The 19,506-nt window shown below is 34.9% G+C and overlaps 1 protein-coding gene across 4 annotated transcripts in view; it reads left to right on the forward strand.

The window, feature by feature from the left end:
* The window catches only part of GSK3B (glycogen synthase kinase 3 beta), a 269,831-nt gene that overhangs the window by 160,881 nt on the left and 89,444 nt on the right, over positions 1-19,506 (forward strand). For all 4 annotated transcript variants that reach the window (XM_005548051.4, XM_005548052.4, XM_045384687.2 and 1 more), the window contains exons 4-6: positions 6,704-6,814; positions 15,555-15,685; positions 18,893-18,999. In XM_005548051.4, coding sequence (XP_005548108.1) covers positions 6,704-6,814; positions 15,555-15,685; positions 18,893-18,999 — 349 coding nt within the window. The remainder of the gene's footprint in view (positions 1-6,703; positions 6,815-15,554; positions 15,686-18,892; positions 19,000-19,506) is intronic.

The raw sequence follows: 19,506 nt of genomic DNA on the forward strand, positions 1-19,506 counted from the left end.
ATCGTTTATAAAAATATTGATTAGGACAAGGGAAGGACAGAGCTTATAGTCTTATAACTAGAAACATCTGTTGAACTTGGCATTCATCTTTTAATCTTACATATAGTTTAAATATACAAAAATAAAGAAATGTGTGTGTGTTTAGGATACAGAATTTCACTCTGTCATCCAGGCTGGGTTGCAGTGGTGCCATCACGGCTCACTAGCCTTGACTTTTGGGGCTCAAGTGATCCTCCCACCTTAGCCTCCGGAGCTGCTGTGACCACAGGAATGCACTGCCAGGCCTGGCTAATTTTTTTTTTTTTTTTTTTTTTTTTTTTTGAGACAGAGTTTTGCTTTTGTTGCCCAGGCTGGAGTGCAATGGCACGATCTTGGCTCACAGCAAACTCCACCTCCCGGGTTCAATCCATTCTCCTGCCTCAGCCTCCAGAGTAGCTGGGATTACAGGTATGCGCCACCATGCCGGGCTAATTTTGTATTTTTAGTAAAGATGGGGTTTCTGCATGTTGGTCAGGCTGGTCTCAAACTCCAGATCTCGGGTGATCTGCCTGCCTCGGCCTCCCAAAGTGCTGGGATTACAGGCATGAGCCACCACGCCCGGCCAATTTTTTTGTTTCTGTTTTTGTAGAAATGGTGCTTCCCTGTGTTGCCCAGGCTGGTCTCGAACTCCTGGACTCAAATGATCCTTCTGCCTTGGCCTCCCAAAGTGCTAGGATTATAGGCATGAGCCACCATACCTGGTTCAGCCTTTATATTCTTACCTGTTAGTATGATTGTTTAGTAAATGAAGTAAATTGGAATGTAGTGGTATACACATCTCAAGGTTGTTCATAGTATATAACAATCAATTTAGTAAAATAGATCATTAAAATCAAGAAACTTAGTGATTGAGTAATAGTTGAAAAAATGGTTTTGACATCTGTGTTAATGACCTTTCTGATACCTGAGACTCCCCATTCTTTGAACTCTATTTAATACAGCAATCCTTTTCACACCAATTGAGCATTCTGTTTATTTGTTCTCTTTTTTAGACCTCATTTACAATGGGAACTCATTCTCCTGAATTTTGATCTCTGCATTTTTTTTCTTTTAGCCTTCAGCATTACTCTTGTTTCCCCTAGTTTTGCATATCATCGTAAGAAATAGGATCATCACACATAACTCATTCAGCTTACATTTCTTTCCTTTTCCATAATACCTAATCACTTATTTTAGATTTAAAGGAAAAAAGATACTTTTTTAAAGGATGAAAATAGCTAAAACTTGAGTATTGTGTGTTAGGTAATGTATTTAAAGAATTTCACATTGATTATTTCTTATAATATCATGACAGTTCTTTAAAATAGATACTGTCATTAGCTAAATATTACAGATGAGGAACTGATGCTTAGTGAGGTTAAATAACTTGCTCATAGTCACATAACTCCTAGTAACAGAATTGGGACCTCTATATAGTTTTATATGACTCATGCTAATCTTACTTCTTAATTACTATGCTATATAGTTTGTCTTTGTCCTTGTTTCTTCCTTCTCCTGATTTTCTAGAATCTTGCTTCTTCAGTTTCAGTTATCCCTTTTCCCTCTTTTTTCTTTTTTTGATATGGAGTCTTGCTCTATCTCCCAGGCTGGAATGCAGTGGCATGATCTCAGCTCACTGCAACCTCTGCCTCCTGGGTTCAAGCCATTCCCCCGCCTCAGCCTCCCAAGTAGCTGGGACTACAGGCACCTGCCACCATGCCCGGCTAATTTTTTGTATTTTTTGTAGAGACGGGGTTTCACCATGTTAGCCGGGATGGTCTCAATGTCCTGACCTCATAATCCTCCTGCCTCGGCCTCCCAAGTGCTGGGATTACAGGCGTTGACCACCACACCCGGCCTTTCTTCCTTTTTTATAACTTTATTCTACCCTTGTCTACTTAGCTTACAAATAAATTTGGGTCTCTTTCAGCCAGTAATATCTTTTAGCCAGTAAAAAATGCAAACAAAAACCCAGCGGCAATGTTTCTTTGACTTTGCTCCCCTAGAGTTACCAACTCCCAGTTCTTTGTTTACTTTCATCACCAGAGACTTTGTGAGAGTAAATTGAATTAACTACCTCCTATTCCTCACCTGCTACCTGCTCACTCATGAACCAATAAAGCTTGATTGCTACTGGCACCATGGTGTGAAACCTCTTTTTCCAAGAGCATCACTGAACCAAGATATACCAAGATATAGGGTATAGATCGAATACCCTATTTTTAGTCCTCATCCCGTCTGCTATTGAAATGTTTCACAGTTTCACCTCTCACCGTTAGAGAAATTTCAGCTTTGGATCATCGATGTTAATCTTTCCTTGCTTTCTTGTGCCTCTTAGTTTTTTCTTCATGTTTGCTAAGTCCCCTATGTTACCTGCTTCTTAAATTTAGTGTTTTTCAGGATTCCATACTCAGTCCTTTCCTTACTCTTCAACTCTGCGTCGTCTTCTTAGGTGAACACGTCTATTCTCATGGCTTCAGCTATTGCCTGAATCTCAAGCTGTACTCCACTCCTGCTTCCTGAGTTTTGCCTTGACCTCTGTTTGCAACCACCTATGTAATATAGCTACCCAAAGTGTTCTGAGATTCATTAAGTAAAAGTTCAGATAATTTTTCCTTCAGACCTTTCTACTCTTTTTGCTTTCTATGTCTCATCACCTACTTAGTTGCCCACACTTTAAAACAGTTAAATTAATCCCAGTCTCTTTGTTTCTTGGGTTCTCTATTAGTCTTATGTTCAACTAGCCAGTATACCTACACTACCTTCTCCCTGCTTTAAAAAAAAATCCCTATTGCCTTATGCCCTGATCCAGCCTTTGGATTCTTGTAGAAGGTTTCCAGCTGCTTACCCTGCATTCATTCTCATCTTCCCAAGTCTCCTCCTCTCCATATCCATTTTCCATAATACTGTTTGAGTTAAAACAGACATGTCAGTTTGTAATCTAATTTTTTTCTTCAAGCTTTATTGATATAATTGAAAAATAAAAATGTATATATTTACAGTGTACAACATGATTTTTATATGTGTATACATTGTGAAATATGTAATACTAAGTTTTAAAGAAATGCCCATTGCCCCTAAACTTAATTTAGCCAGCAAATATTTACTGAGTACCTACTGTGTGCTAGGCACTATTCTACATAGAGATAGAGCAGTGAATAAAACAGACAAAAGCCTTTGCCATCATGGAACCTTGTCTAGTCAGAGGAAGCAGATAAAATAAACTGTGTGGTTAGAAAATGTAAGTTTCATTTACTTGTGGTAAGTTTCGTTTATAAAGTGGGAAAGGAAGATGGGGAATGTGGAGGTAGAGGAATGAGTTGGAATTTTAAATGGAATGATTAAGGAAAGCCATACTAAGAAGGTAACACTTTAACCAAAGATTTTGAAGGAGTTGAGACAAATGAGCTTTGAGCATGTCTGGGGGGAGAACATTCTAGGTTAAAGGACTAGAAGCCCTGAAGTACAGAATCCCTGAATGTGAAAATGTACCATATGTGTTCAAGAAATAGCAGAGAACTAGCTTGGCTAGAGAAAAGTTAGCAGTGAGGACAGCAGTGGAGTAGAGGAATAGAGGACAGAAATAATGAGATGAGTGTTTAGTATCTTATAGACCAATTAGGTGGAGTAGAAGAGATACAGTCTAATTTAACTTGATTTTAGTTGATAGTAGACTGGAAAGGAATAAAGGTAGAAGCAGACCATTTAGGAAGATATTACAGTAATCCAGGTGAAAGATGATAGTGGCTTAGACAAGGGTTCTAGCAGTGAAAATGATGAGTGGTTGGATCCGGATAAATTTTAAAGGTAGAACCATTCATATTTTCTGGCATTTGGCTATGAGGGTGTGTGTGTGGGTATAGGTGTGTGTGTGTGAAAGTGTAAGAGAGAAGGGGCTGGGAGTTGATTTAGGATGATTCTAAGGTTTTTAGCCTGAGCAATACCAGATACACAGTTGGATATACTAGTGTGGAGTTAAGGGCAGAAGTCTAGTATATGTGTATATATTTATAATCAGTATATAGTAGTATTGAGCCATTAGACTGGATGAGATTATCAAGGGGAAGTGAGTTTAAAGAATAGAGGAGGTCTGAGGACTAATTCCAGGGATCTTCCAATTTTTAACAGATCAAAGAGAATAGGAGGAAGTAGAAATGGAGAAAAGAAGAGTTGTCTGTAGGGTAGGATGAAAACCAAAAAAGTACAGTGTCCTGTGAAGTGAAGAAGGTGCTTCAATGAAAGGAACATGATTGACTTTTCCAAATGGTAGTGCTAAGTCAAGTAGATGAGAAGGGTAAGATGATGACTGAAAATTGGCTTTGGATTCAGCAACAAGGATATTGTTGATCTGGAATAATTTTGGCATAGTGGTAGTGAAATTCTCTTGGCGTAAGTTTTAGAATAGGAGGAGAGAGGAATTAGAGAAAGTCAGCTTAAGGAGAGGAGGCAGAAATATGGATAGTTTGTTTTTTCAGATGGGAGAAATAATAGTGAGTTTATGTGCTGATTGTAATGTTTCCACACGGAATAATTAATGCAGAATGACAAAAAAAAATTCTGGAGCAATGACCTTGAGAACAGGACCATTTTTGTTTTTGTTTTAACATGTAGCAATGTTTGCCTTAGGAAGGAGCTGGGTTAGCTTATCTCTAGATATAGAAGTAAAATAAGAGTATACGGAGATAGATGCTGGTAGGTTAGTGCTTGTAGTGATGCAAGCAAGGCCATCTGTTGAGGCTGAGGACAGAGAAGGGGTGTTAGAGGTTGAAGAGGAGGAAAGAAGAAATTAAGTGGTCTGGAAAAGTGGATGGACCAGGAAAGTGTATAATTATTGCTGGACGAATTGATTTTGAGACAAGTTGTGGCTCTGTCACCCAGACTGGAGTGCATGGTGTGATCTCGGATTGTTGCAACCTTTGCCTCCCAGGCTCAAGCCATTCTCCCACCTCCTTCTCCCAAGTAGCTGAGACTACAGGTGCACACCACCACGCCTGGCTAATTTTTGTATTTTTTGTAGAGATGGGGTTTTGCCATGTTGCCCAGGCTGGTCTCAAACTCATGAGCTCAAGCGATCTGCACACCTCAACTTCCCAAAATGCTGAGATTACAGGTGTAAGCTACCACGCCTGGCCAACAAATTAAATTTTGATGATGACTTTAACATAAGACCAATCAACATAATTAGAGGTTTCTTTGCAGCCATATTCAGCTCTTTGGTCGTAGACATGGACTGGGCAGAAAACTGAACTCAACCAGGGTTGTGGAAAAACCAAAAGCTTTTTCTTAAATATTTTTGCCTTTGCAGGCTATCTAGTCTCTGTCACAACGGCTCAGTTCTGTCACTGTAGTCCAAAAGCAGCCATAGACAATACTTAGCTGAATGGCATAACTCTGTTCCATTAAAAGTTTATTTTTAAAAACAGGAAGCAGACTATTCCCGTGGTTTGTTGACGCTTGTCTTAGAAAGAGAGGATAATGATGGACCGTGGAATTTAAGGCTAAGGAAGGAAAGGAGGAGAACATAAGTGCGTGAAGTGTAGTGAGAAGGTAGTAGGGTCAGTGGCATGATGTTTCACTATTTCCTGATCTCTGCTGTACTCTTACGTGACCTTACATTTTGAATATAGTTTTCTCTGTCTGTGTGAAATGCTCCTTTCATACACAGTTTAGATGTCCTTTCTTTAATACTTTTATTTCCTCTGCTGTGGCCACTGATATATGGAAAATGCTCAATAAATGCTGAAACTTGAAATTCTCACTTCAGTTTGGTAGGTAAGATTATTTCAAATTGGGAGATTGTGAAAGTTTGCTTATCCACAGTATTTCCCACTCAGTAGCCAATTCTATACTTGAACATGGTGATTCTCAACTTTGTTTTCTACTTCGGTTTACCTGATACTGGCCACATAAACGAGGTAAGGGCAGTGCCCTGCTCCTCCTTCCTACTTGGTGCTTAAGTTAGAATGCCTTTCTTTTTCTCCACTGATGCTGGGTTGGTGTCTGTATGCTGCTGAGCATGGATATTTGAACATATGACCTGTAATAAGCTTGTGAGTATGGTAACACGTTGCCTTATAGGTTATTTTTTATATTTCAGTTAATTATAGAAGACAAGTGGTTGTTCTCTCAGTTATATACTATCAGGTAAATATAAGATCTTTTTTTGTGTGTGGAGGTTAGAGACATTTTGGACTGTTTAGTCTTACTTTTCATATTGTAGTTAAAGAAACTGAAGCCTAGAGATGCAAGTGACTTGCACACACCAACTAGTAGAGCTAGGGCTAGAAATCCATGTTTCTTAGTTTCAGATTCAGTACTCTCCCTGCCACTATGATACTTATCTTAATAGGATATGAGGACATTGATTATCAGCCTAGAAAATATTAAATTTTATGATGGGTGATATCGTCTAAAATCATGGTAACCAAAATAATCGTTTAAATGTAATTGGGAATCTTAACAATATTGAAATGACTATTTTTTCCCCATTGAATTATTAGTAAAAAGGTGTGGTTGACTTGTTTTTATTATTATGGTTATATTCTGAAGTAATTTTATATAATGAAAATTAACACATTAATCTTTAAAAATCCAAATAAGTAAATGTCTAGAGAATTTAATTTGAATATTTAAAAACCAGTTTCTAATCTGTTTTGTTTTTTCTTTTTTTAATAAACTCTTTCAGAAAGATGAGGTCTATCTTAATCTGGTGCTGGACTATGTTCCGGAAACAGTATACAGAGTTGCCAGACACTATAGTCGAGCCAAACAGACGCTCCCTGTGATTTATGTCAAGGTATGTAAAAACAGAACAATTTTCCATTTTAGAAAACATTTTTTATGAACCAATGAGAGCCTCTTGTATGTTTTAACTATATTATTGTATTTAATACTCAGGGAGAAAAACTGTAAACTAGGTATTGTTGGAACTTTGTTAAATCCTTTTACAGTTTTAAAATGTGAGGTGTGCACCTTTTGAAGTTTTATAACTCAGATAGTAAAGATATTCTGGTAAATTACAGTGAATATTTTTGACAGACATTTATAGATTTTATTTCTTCTAGCCATAGTACATTTTTATTTAACTTCTGATATCTTTATTGTGCCACAAACCAACATAGGAGCATATCATATAAAATTGTAAAATATAGTTATAAATATATTCCAATTCATTTGTTCATAAATGCAATTTATATATTTGTTGGCATCTGTAGCTACAGCTTAAACTGTTGGTGATTTTAAATGTACACTGGATGTTGTTTATTTTTTGGTATCTAATCAGTGCCATCTTGTTTATTTGCTAGAACTCATGGCAGAATGGCTAGGTATTTAGCATGATTTTTATTAAAGTTGTGGTTAATTATAGTAACAAATTATTTTATTAACTATGGCATTGTGAAAACTAGTAGTTAAGTTTGAAAGTTCAGATATCTAAATACAATTTTTAAATTTAACCCTTTATGGAAATGAGTATAGAAAATAAAATGACAATGACTCTGAATGTCTTGTGGTTAGAGTTTTTGAAGTCTTAATTGTTAAAAATTTATGCTTCACAATAATAAAAGGGTTACCAAAGTAGGAACATTAATAATAGAAGTTCTTTGGGTGAATTTTGTATGAGCTAATAATAATAATAATAATAATAGAAGTTCTTTAAGCATTTTTGTTAGCTAGATTACTTTGGCAAGGAGTCCGGGATTCCTGCTGAATTTAGTACGAGGAATTAAATTCTGATTTCAGTATAATTTTATTTGGGCTTATCAAAATTTGGTTGAGGTTATAGTTGAACTGATGATAGTAGAAGACTAAAAGAAACAGTTTTCTACTACAAATTTACTGTAGTACTTTATTCTGGTTTTAGAACAGCAGGTCCTATTCTAGATAACTAGCACAGCAGTACATTCCTTTGAACTGTCTAAGTCTAGAATAATTTTTGAGCTGCTTAATTTACATTATGATGGTCTGGGTCTGCCTATTCTGTGGCTGTTAGTGCTAGTACAGAGAGGTGGCACATTTATGAAGTAGAAGAAACCCTAAATTTGGTTCCTGAAGACCTAGTTTTGAGGCAAAAAATTAGTTATATCCTTCTAAATGGGTCACTGATCCATTCTCTGCTTAGCTTTCGTGTTGGTAAAATTGTACTCATTTATTTACTGGCCACAATATACCATTTTGGCCCATAGGATGAGCTTAGCATATGAGAAAACATTTGGAGGCTGTAAAGTAGAAGTAATAGAAGGTCCTAACAATACATTAAAAGTGACCAGATTTTTGTTCCACATCTTTGATTCAGCCAGTAAATGGTAAATTATTGCAGAATAATCTGAAGCTAATGAAATATTTTAGTCTTCTTCTAATAAGTAGAAAAAAATGGCACAAACAACTATAAAACAAGACAAAATGTATGTATTATGAAGTGGTGAAGAGTCTAGAAATGTCATATTCTTTTCTGTTGGCAGAAACAACAGGCGTATAATGATACCTCTGTTGAAACAACTCTCCAAATTTACTTATCTCTTCATGACCTATAATGATCCCTAGTTAAGCAGTACATATTTTCTGCTACTTCTTAAGATATGTCAAATGATTTTCTGTTCATATATCTGCCTACAGAAATTTTGCTTATTTCAGGATCTTTACTCATTCTAAACTTTTGTTTTTATTATTGGAGATTTCAAGCATATATAAAAGCATATATAAAAAGAGAGAAAATAGAACAGTGAACCTCCATGTACCTGTGAGACAGTATCAACAGTTATCAATTCGTAGCCAAAATTATTTTATCTATACCATTTTCTACTCTGCACTCCCTTTATTTTTTTGAAGCAAATTCTAGATATTTTTACTTTCACATATAAGAATTACAGTGTGTATGTGTGTATATAAAAAAGTATATATTATATGTACTGTATATATTACATATTATAGTATAGTGTATATATTATAGTGTATATATACTATATATGTATACACTATATATAGTGTATACACTATACACTATTGTGAATATTGTGAAAACTAGTAGTTAAGTTTGAAAGTTCAGGTGTCTAAATACAATTTTTAAATTTAACCCTTTATGGAAATGACTGTAGAAAATAAAATGACATTGACTCTGAATGTCTTATGGTTAGGGTTTTTGAAGTCTTAATTGTTAAAAATTTAAGCTTCACAATAATAAAAGAGTTACCAAAGTAGGAACATTAATAATAGAAGTTCCTTGAGTAGATTTTGCATAAGCTAATAATAATCATAATAATAATAGAAGTTCTTTAAGCACTTTTGTTAGCACTCCTTGTTGGCAAGGAGTCATATATATATAGTATATATAATATACACTATATATATAGTGTATGCACTATATATAATGTATATATAGTGTATATAATATATATTTATATATAAAGTGTATATATACTTTATATATATAGATAGATAAGGATGTTCTTTTTTATTTCCTTCCTTCCTTCCTTCCTTTTCTTCATTTACTGAAATTTATAATAATTAGTCAATTCCATAGCATCCTCCATAGGTACCAGTGAGGTGTTTTGTTGTTTGTTTTAAAATATCTTGTGTGAGTGTTAATAATATTTGACAATTTCCTTGCTTTCTAACATGACAAAGTATTCCAGGTTCATCTTACACATTCTTCCTCAGACTTAGAATCAACCTTTTCTTCAAGAAGACCTTGCTCTTTGAGTGGGAGGTGGTATTTAGAGACCACAGTCTGGATGCTAGAAGTGCTAACTGTCACAGGATTGGTTATTGTTTCTGGGTCTTTTTAGTGAACAGAGCTAGGAAATATGTGGATAATTTTCTCAGATGTAATGCATCTTTTTTTTTTTTTCTGAAAATAAATACACCATGAGTTCATATTGATACTTTCAAATAAAATTTATGAGTTTTTACTTAACTGTAATAATCTTATATTTGTATTTCCTTTCTCTTACATTGAAAATTTCATTTCTCAATGATAGCAGTATATTTAATAACTTATTCTACCCTGCACCCTACATAACTGTCTTAGAATAACAATTCCAACACTAGCACCACCAGCTAAAAATAATTTAAGATCTAAGCACAGCTCAATTTTACCTGTTAGATCTCATTAGGGATGAACAATCAAATGTCTCTGTTCTAAAGAAACACTGAGGCCAGGCACATTGGCTCATGCCTGTAATCCAGCATTTTGGGAGGCCGATGTGTGCAGATCACCTGAGGTCAGAAGTTCGAGACCAGCCTGGCCAACATGGCGAGACCCCACCTCTACTAAAAAATACAAAAATTAGCTGGGCGTGCTGGAGCACACCTGTAATCCTAGCTACTCAGGAGGCTGAGGCAGAAGAATCACTTGAACCTCTGAAACGGAGGTTGCAGTAAGCCAAGATGGCGCCACTGCACTCCAGCCTGGGTGACAGAGCGAGACTTCATCTCAAAAAAATTGAATAATTCCTCTCTGTGTGATGATGTTCTATTAAGCATTTGTTTGTTTCAGTTTACTTTTATTATAGATTGTGGTTTTCTAAATTTTTAAATAAAATTTACTTTTAAATTAATATATTTATACATAGTTCAAAATAAGATTGACAGAACAAGGTTCAAAGAAGTTTAGCTTTTATCTCTGTTCCCTCTGCTCTGTTCCTTTCCTTTACCAGTGTTAAATATTTTTTAAATGTTAATAATTTATCCTACCATTTTTAAAATAAGCAAACATGCAATTATTCTTACCCTGTTTTTATATAAATGGTTACATAAAGTACACGTTTTTCTCTTTTTTTCAGTTAAAAATATATCCTAGAGATCAGTCCATATTTTCATGTGTGTGTATATCACCTTCTTCATGGCTACCATATTACTTCATCATGTGACTGTATTCTAGTTAATTCACCCAGTGAGCTATTAATGCACATGCTGTTTTCCCCTTGTTTTTTGTTGTGTTTTTTTGGGTTTTGCTATTAAAAATAGTTCTATAGTGAACAACCCTGTGCACTAATTGTATTTTTGCCAGCAAATAGTTGAGCTAGATATCTGGCATTATGTGTTTTAAAAATGAAAATAAAATTATTGTACATACTGAGGTTGGCATACAGAGAGAGATCTAGCACTCCTTTCTTTCTCCCCGTTGTGGGAAAAGGGTTTTGTTTTGTTTTGTTTTTTAATGTAACCACAGCCCTTTCAGAGGCCAGATCTATTGGCTCTGGGCATTATTCTTTGGGGACATAGATCCCTTAAAGGTCTGAAAAGATGAAAACAGTGTCTGGAATTGATGAGTTATGAGTTGATCTCCTTCACATGGTCATTCTACATAGTTTTATTGTAATCCTGTTGTATGAAAAATGTTAGATTGTGAGAGGGATATAAAAGTAGTAAATGCAAGTAACTCTTGCCTTCATGCACCTCATCATCTGATACGGACTTGTTTGGCATACATGCCACCAGAATGGCAACTGCATTTCTTTATAATTGCCTTTCACTTTTTCTGGGAGAGTTGAGTATGTTCTGTGAGCAAGATACAGGTTAAAAACTTTTTGAGCACCTTTGCTTTTCTGATGAGTATATTTCAGAACTAAGTAGGTTTTAAAATGCAACTCTAAAACAGATGACTGGAAAATCATTGTTGTGAACTTAATAATTTTTTTTTGGTTGAAAAGACATGTTTAAGGACAGGGTCTGATCACACAAGAGAGTTAGATGCATTTTTTGAATCATAAACAAAATTGGTATTACTTGTTTTAACATGTATTCTATTACTTGCTTTATTATTTTATTACTTCAGATATTATGGCACCAAGAAGAGGGCATTCGATTTCAGTTACATATAACTAACTGTTCGAATTGTGTTCAACTGCAGAGTACATTCCCTTCTGTGATATTTTGTCCTGTAACCTGAAGCATAGTAATTATTTTATAGAAATGTTAACAATTTTGTATGAACTTTGAATAAAATGAAAAATTAAAAAAATTGTGACCATTGAACCTCAATATCTTCTGCAAAACTGGGGATAATGTGTATCTCACAGAGTAGTTGCAAGAATTAAGTAAACAAATAGGCAGAAATGCTTTTCTTGGTTTAGCACTTAGTACATGTTAAATCTGTTACATTTCAAAATGTGTTAATTTGAGTTTCTAAGAATTAATCATTCTAGTATTTTATTTAGCCACCAACCTGCCTTTGTTTTGTTGTTGTTGTTGTTGTTGTTGTTTTTGAGAGAGAGAATCTCGCACTGTGGCCCAAGCTGGAGTGCAGTGGTGCAATCTCGGTTGACTGCAACTTCTGTCTCCCGGGTTCAAGCAATTCTCCTGCCTCAGCCTTCCTAGCTGGGATTACAGGCATGAACCACCAAGCCTGGCTAATTTTTTGTATTTTAGTAGAGACGAGGTTTCACTATGTTGCCCCTAGGGTGGTCTCGAACTCCACCTGCCTTGGCCTCCCAAAGTGCTAGGGTTACAGGTGTGAGCCAACGTGCCCAGCCTCCACCAAGCTATTTAATGATTATATTTTACACCTTTATTTAATAAAATATGGCAAAATACATGAATAGTAATTGAAAGAGAAGCACTTACTCAAACCACTACAGAATATTGTGTATGTGTGATATTGAGCAAGTTGCTTAATCTCTCTGGGCCTCAGTTATTTTATATTTAAAATGGCAATAATATTAGTACTTATTACATAAGGTTATTATGAGGAGTAAGTGAAATAATACACATAAAGCAGTTAAAACAGTGCCCAGCACATAAGTTGTTTTTCTGTTCTTGTTTTTGCTGTCTTTCTAGTCTAGAAAGCTTCTTGGCTTTCTTATAAATACACTTTTACAAAGTGAAACAACAACAAATATATAATATTACATATTTCTTTTTTTTCCCCCTGTTGGAAACTTTTATATATATATATACTTTTTAAGTTCTAGGGTACATGTGCACAACGTGCAAGTTTGTTACATATGTATACATGTGCCATGTTGGTGTGCTGTACCCATTAACTCGTCATTTACATTAGGTATATCTCCTAATGCTATCCCTCCCCCCTCCTTCCACCCCATGATAGGCCCTGGTGTGTGATGTTCCCTTTCCTGTGTCCAAGCGTTCCCATTGTTCAGTTCCCACCTATGAGTGAGAACACGCAGTGTTTGGTTTTTTGTCCTTGCGATAGTTTGCTGAAAATGCTTCATCCATGTCCCTACAAAGGACATGAACTCATCTTTTTGTATGAGTATTACAAAATATATTTTTTGTGTAGTATTAGTATTCCATGGTGTATATGTGCCACATTTTCTTAATGCAGTCTATCATTGATGGACATTTGGGTTGGTTCCAGGTCTTTGCTGTTGTGAATAGTGCTGCAACAAACATACATGTGCATGTGTCTTTATAGCAGCATGATCTATAATCCTTTAGGTATATACCCAGTAATGGGATGGCTGGGTCAAATGGTATTTCTAGTTCTAGATCCTTGAGGAATCGCCACACTCTCTTCCACAATGGTTGAACTAGTTTACAGTCCCACCAACAGTGTAAAAGTGTTCCTGTTTCTCCACATCCTCTCCAGCACCTGTTGTTTCCTGACTTTTTAATGATCGCCATTCTAACTGGTGTGAGATGGTATCTCATTGTGGTTTTGATTTGCTATTCTCTGATGGCCAGTGATGATGAGCATTTTTTCATGTGTCTATTGGCTGCACAAATGTCTTCTTTTGAGAAGTGTCTGTTCATATCCTTCGCCCACTTTTTGATGGGATTGTTTTTCTCTTGTAAATTTGTTTGAGTTCTTTGTAGGTTCTGGATATTAGCCCTTTGTCAGATGAGTAGATTGCAAAAATTTTCTCCCATTCTGTGGGTTGCCTGTTCACTCTGATAGTAGTTTCTTTTGCTGTGCAGAAGCTCTGTAGTTTAATTAGATCTCATTTGTCTGTTCTTTATCTTGACATTTCTAAACTTTTCAAGACAGTGAAGATAGAGTAGATCTTTCAGATGAAAGAATACAAGACATCTTAAAATTAACCTCATTTAAACTCTTAAGCTTTTTTTTTTTTTCATAAAAGAAAACTTGTTTTCACTGATTCTTACTGACCTAGACATTAATACCCTGACACAGTAAAATCTGTTTTTAGTAAATTTATGCCTGTGAACTCAGTTTCTTATTGGAGATTATCTTTTTAGTGATAATGAATTAAACTCCTAGAGTAAGCTTTAGGACTTAGAAATTGATTCTGTGAATGATGGTACAATAGTAGAAGTATGAAGTTTTTTAAAAAAAGTTATATGGATACCTAAATGCCTTAATTTTAACTTTGTTGGCAAAATGCTGACCTTGTAAAAGATCTTTTCTGTACAGTTTACATCATGCTTCATTTTAAAGAAGACATAAACTTTTCCAGCTATAGTTCGTATTAACTTCAAAGATGGTACTAAAATTCAGCTGTCTGCAGTTTTCACCGTGCTTCTTAGAAGGAAAGTAGGTTTCATGTTAACTTTAATTAACCTAAGCCTTAGCAGTAGCTTTTAAAGATGGTGCCATGTGTCAGTGCTTCATTAGACTTTTAAGTATCTTTTTTTTTTTTAATTGTTTTTTTACCAAGATATTTGTTGTCTTTGGTTTGACTGATTTCAAAAATTCTGTCCATGGTGTAACTTCGGGGTAGAGGTCAGAAGGTAAACAGCCAGAAAAGTTTAAAAGTGAATCAGAACACTGACCTTGGGATTTAAATTATACTCTCTTTCTCCATGAAGTTTCTGTCTTCTGCCATCAAGAGTGTGATTCTTTATTCCAGTTTCTCAATGCAGACCCAGTTTCTCGGTGTATCTTTTTGGTAAGAAAACTGAGAACGTCGTCTCTTTTTTAAGATGATGTCAATAGTCAGGCATCTGTTTTTGAATGTCGTTTTGAATTATACTTTTTCTGAAGGATATTAACAGGAAGAATGGTGGTGCTACTAACAGAGTTATTGATGTCTTGATAGAGCAGTGATTATAGATTTTCTCAGTCCACATGAGTTTTCCTAGACCACTGTATCAATCACCTTGGAGGCTGACATCTCAGAAAAATATGATTCTAAAGATGACACTTTGGAAATACGTTTACATGGAGCAGCGTGCCCTACTAGAAAGAACTATAAACTTAAAAATCAGAATACCTGGTTTCTGACCCAAAGTTACTTATTATTCATGATTTCGGATGCTTCTCTGAGCTTTTCATTTGTGTTTTAAATAAAAGCCCATCTTAGCAGGCTTGTAATGTGAGATGTTAGTAAAATTAAAAGTTATAAAACACATTGTAAAATTTCCTTTCTTAAGTTATTAAAGAATGATGCGAATAGTATCATTATAGTACATATGGTTAATGACGCTTTAGCTAATTCATATAGAAATAGCTAATTAATACAGAAATGACATGAAATTTGTGAAAGGAGGATTGAGTGCCGGTAATCTATAGCATTTCACCTGTTCTTTTCTGAGAATCTATTATTTTATTGACTGCTTAAGTATTCTGATTTGTTTAGGATAGGAAATATTTAATTAATTTCTACTATCTATTACAGTTATATATGTATCAGCTGTTCCGAAGTTTAGCCTATATCCATTCCTTTGGAATCTGCCATCGGGATATTAAACCACAGAACCTCTTGTTGGATCCTGATACAGCCGTATTAAAACTCTGTGACTTTGGAAGGTAAGCTACTGTCCCTCTCCCTGCCCCTTCCCTTCTCCCCTCCTCCCCCATTATCTTCTTTTAAATATATTCCTTTTGCAATATCAGCCTAAACACAGTAATTCTTATCCAAGAGGTATAAACTAGTGCAGCTGTGAGAGTAATTTTGTTAGTTTCTGTCAAAATTATAAATGTATATATACTTCTTCATTTAACACTTTAACTTTTAGGAATTATTTCCTTAGAAATACACGTTTACAAAATAGTGTATATATATGGATTTTTATTATAGCATTGTTTATAAGCATCCGTTAGTAGGAAAATGGCTAAATAAATTATGGTACATACAGAGTAATACATGCAACCATGAAAAAGAATGAGGCAGCTCTCTGTGAACTGAAAGGGAATGATCTCTAGGAAACATTAAATGAAGAAAGCAGATCAAGAGTATGTGTATTGTATGCCACCTTTTATGTTTTAAAAACATACAGAGTGTGACTATATATACGAGTACATGTGTGGCTTATTTCTGAAACAGTATGTAATCCATAACATTTGATTGCCTGAGAAAGGAAACTTTGGGAATATAATGTAGTTGGGAAACTCACTTTTTCATTGATTGTATTTTAGTATTGTTTCAGTTTATGTTAGATATATACTCCTTTTTCAGTAAGAACTAATTTTTTTCAAAATATTGATTACATTCCTGTGTATCTTTTTAACTTCACAGTTAACCTCAATTCAGGGATGAGATAAAAGGTCTACTAGCAGTGTTTTCTTCATTTTCCTCAATAATTTAGCCTTTTATTCTACCCTTTTTTCCTGCAAATTTCATCAAACTTTCTGCTTTTAAAAACTCATTCTTGGTAATATACTGTGAATTTGTAATAAAACTTTATTCTTTCCATTTTCAGTTTTCAGTACTTTTGTGCCTCTCTAATCTAACCTTTTAACATGTAGTCAAGCCTATATTCCCATGTAACTCAGGCAGTTACCCTGCTACTTCCTCACTGGTGTAATCACCTAATCTCTCTCCTCATGGTCCCTAAGACATCTCTACATAATTTGGGTTCTTTCCAATTTAATTTTTTCATCCTTGTTACAAATTCTTTCTTTTCACCATAGCTCTATAGATTACATATTGCCCCACACTTGTTGATACCTATGTTCCTATCCCTTTGTAATACTTTTACATCAATTCACAGTTTAAATTTGGGGTTCAACATAGGATATGTTTTCCACAGGCTTCTCTTGAGATAGATCCTTTAAAAAATAAGCAAATCTGTTCTGTCATGAGTTAATTTTTCTTAGTCTCACAATGACCGTCCTCATTCTACTAATTTCAGATGACCTATCACTTTGCAGGCCATGACTCTGTTCCCTGAACTATTTTTAAAAATGGTGAAAGACAATGAAGCTCTTATTTGGTGTTTGAAACAAAGCACTACTACTTGTCTATAAGAAAAACTGCCCAAATCATTTATGTTTTCTTGTTAATGGGTGTCTTCCCCATTGAGAGTGACTGACTTGGTAGGGACAGACTATGAGACACCAAGGTTAGAAGAGCTTCTGTTCTCATGATAGTGTCAGAACACTTGGTACAGCCCTTTCTCTTAGGACATAAAATAGCTTTATTCTGAGAATTTGGAAGAGGGATTTCGCTTGTTTGATAGCTCATTTTTATAAACCCTCTAATTTTTTGTTTTTAACAGAATTGATTTGGTCAGATAGAGTTTGGGAAACACTTTGGGCTTTACGTATCAGATTGGTAATTTGAACAAAATACTATTACTTTCTTCTTATTTTTTCACTAGATGAAACGGGGCCTAAAAGTAGCTAAAGGACTAGTTGGGCTATTTAGGAACAGAAAGCTAGATGTGATCACAATATTGGGCAAGGAGTTAAAACCAGCCTCCTCTGTAAGAGAGGCTGCTTCATTTTTGTAGCTCCATCAAGTAGTGAAAAAACTTCACGGTACAAAGCTTGGATATTAACATTTTGTCTCGTCATGAATTTTCTGAATATAATTAGAACCTATCTTGTTAATTAAAAAGTGTCCTTTAGAAGGTATAACGGTCTCCTATCAATTATGCTGAAAACTAAATGTCATAATTTTCATGCAGCCTGAAAACAGGGATTAGTATTTGTTAATTTATGAAATGGTTATTGTATGTCAGTACTTGGGGAGAGGGTTGAAAAACAAACTTCAAAACTAGTGATGAAGGAAAAACAAGTTAAGTTTAGAGTCATCATTGACTAGAAACAAATGGAAGAAAAGAAAGCCCAGTCATTGAAAGAAATCCTTGTGACTACTTTCATCTGTCTTTACCCTGGTTTTCCAGTACCTTTACCTCAGCATTTTCTTACCTTTTTTTTTTTGGCACTTACTGTTTTACTGTTTTGATTTCATTGCATTTTGTGCCTTTATTTATCTTTTTTATTAATGTATGTCAGAATGGCTGGCTTCTACAGCAGTTTATTTTATTCTGTCTTTGGATTATCTTGGGCGACATCTCAAAAGAAATTAGTTGTAATTTATTATACTTTGATGTTTAAAATACATGCTACAAACTATTTTAGTAGGAAAATTGGAGTAAGAAAACATGCAATTAAACTTACTATAGCAGTTAAAATTCATAGGCTGTGAATCATTTCTGCCCTGAAGTTGAAGGGCCTGTTTATAATTTATTGGGTAATAAATGTTTATGCAGTTAATAAATTGACCAAGATATGGAAAAATAGATTGAGTTTATAAACCTTGAAATATTCACCCTGAGTCAGAAGTCAAAATGCAATACAGTGGCCAATCTAGCCCTTCTTAAAGAAATACATTGGGTGAGGAATATTCATTCTTAGAATCTATTGTCATGCTTTTTGGTGGGGGAGATACCTCTTTTCTGCCCTTGCTTCTTTGTATTTTAGAAGTGGAATTTGGGGAACAGGATCAGAAGAAATTCAGCACTTACCCTTTTTTGCTTTTGGTGCCTTCTTAGGTGACAAATGCTTTCTTTAAAAATTGCTATTCTTTTTTGCAGGGCAAGGTGATAAAATTGTACATTTCTTTTGTCAGAGATAGTTACAGTTTACATTTTCTTTTTCATATATGATTCAAATGATGTGAATCTTAGAAAATCATTCGATACTGTGAAAGGGTAGCAGTCTAGGTTCTTTTAAGGTTTAGATTTAAAGAATTTCTGCTTTTTATTTTTATTTTTTTTTTTCTGTTAGTGCAAAGCAGCTGGTCCGAGGAGAACCCAATGTTTCGTATATCTGTTCTCGGTACTATAGGGCACCAGAGTTGATCTTTGGAGCCACTGATTATACCTCTAGTATAGGTAAGTATGAATCTGAATGTAATGCTCATAATTATTAATTGCTTCTTGATTTTAGTAATTTAGTATTACTAATCTGTACTTTTATTTGCATTAAAAGATAGATATACCCCATAATGTTTTTTTCTTAAAGCTTGAGATGCAAACATATATAGGCATACCTCATTTTATTATACTTCCCAGGCACTGCTTTTTTTTTTTTTTTTTAAACCTCTCAGAGGTTTGTGTCAACCCTGAGTCAAGCAAGTCTGCCAGCAGTAGTTTTATAAGAGCATGTGCTTACTTCATGTCTTTGTGTCATCATGTCTTTGTGTCACATTTTGGTGATTATTGCAACATTTCAAACTTTCTCATTATTGTATCTGCTATGGTGATCTATGATCAGTGGTCTTTGATGTTATTTTTAATTGTTTCAGGTTGCCACAAACCACAACAATATAAGACAGCAAACTTAATCGATCAGTGTTGTGTATGTTATGACTATTCCACCAGCTGGCCATGACCCATCTC

Source organism: Macaca fascicularis, chromosome 2, assembly GCF_037993035.2.
Source record: "Macaca fascicularis isolate 582-1 chromosome 2, T2T-MFA8v1.1".
In the NCBI taxonomy this organism is placed as follows: domain Eukaryota; kingdom Metazoa; phylum Chordata; class Mammalia; order Primates; family Cercopithecidae; genus Macaca; species Macaca fascicularis.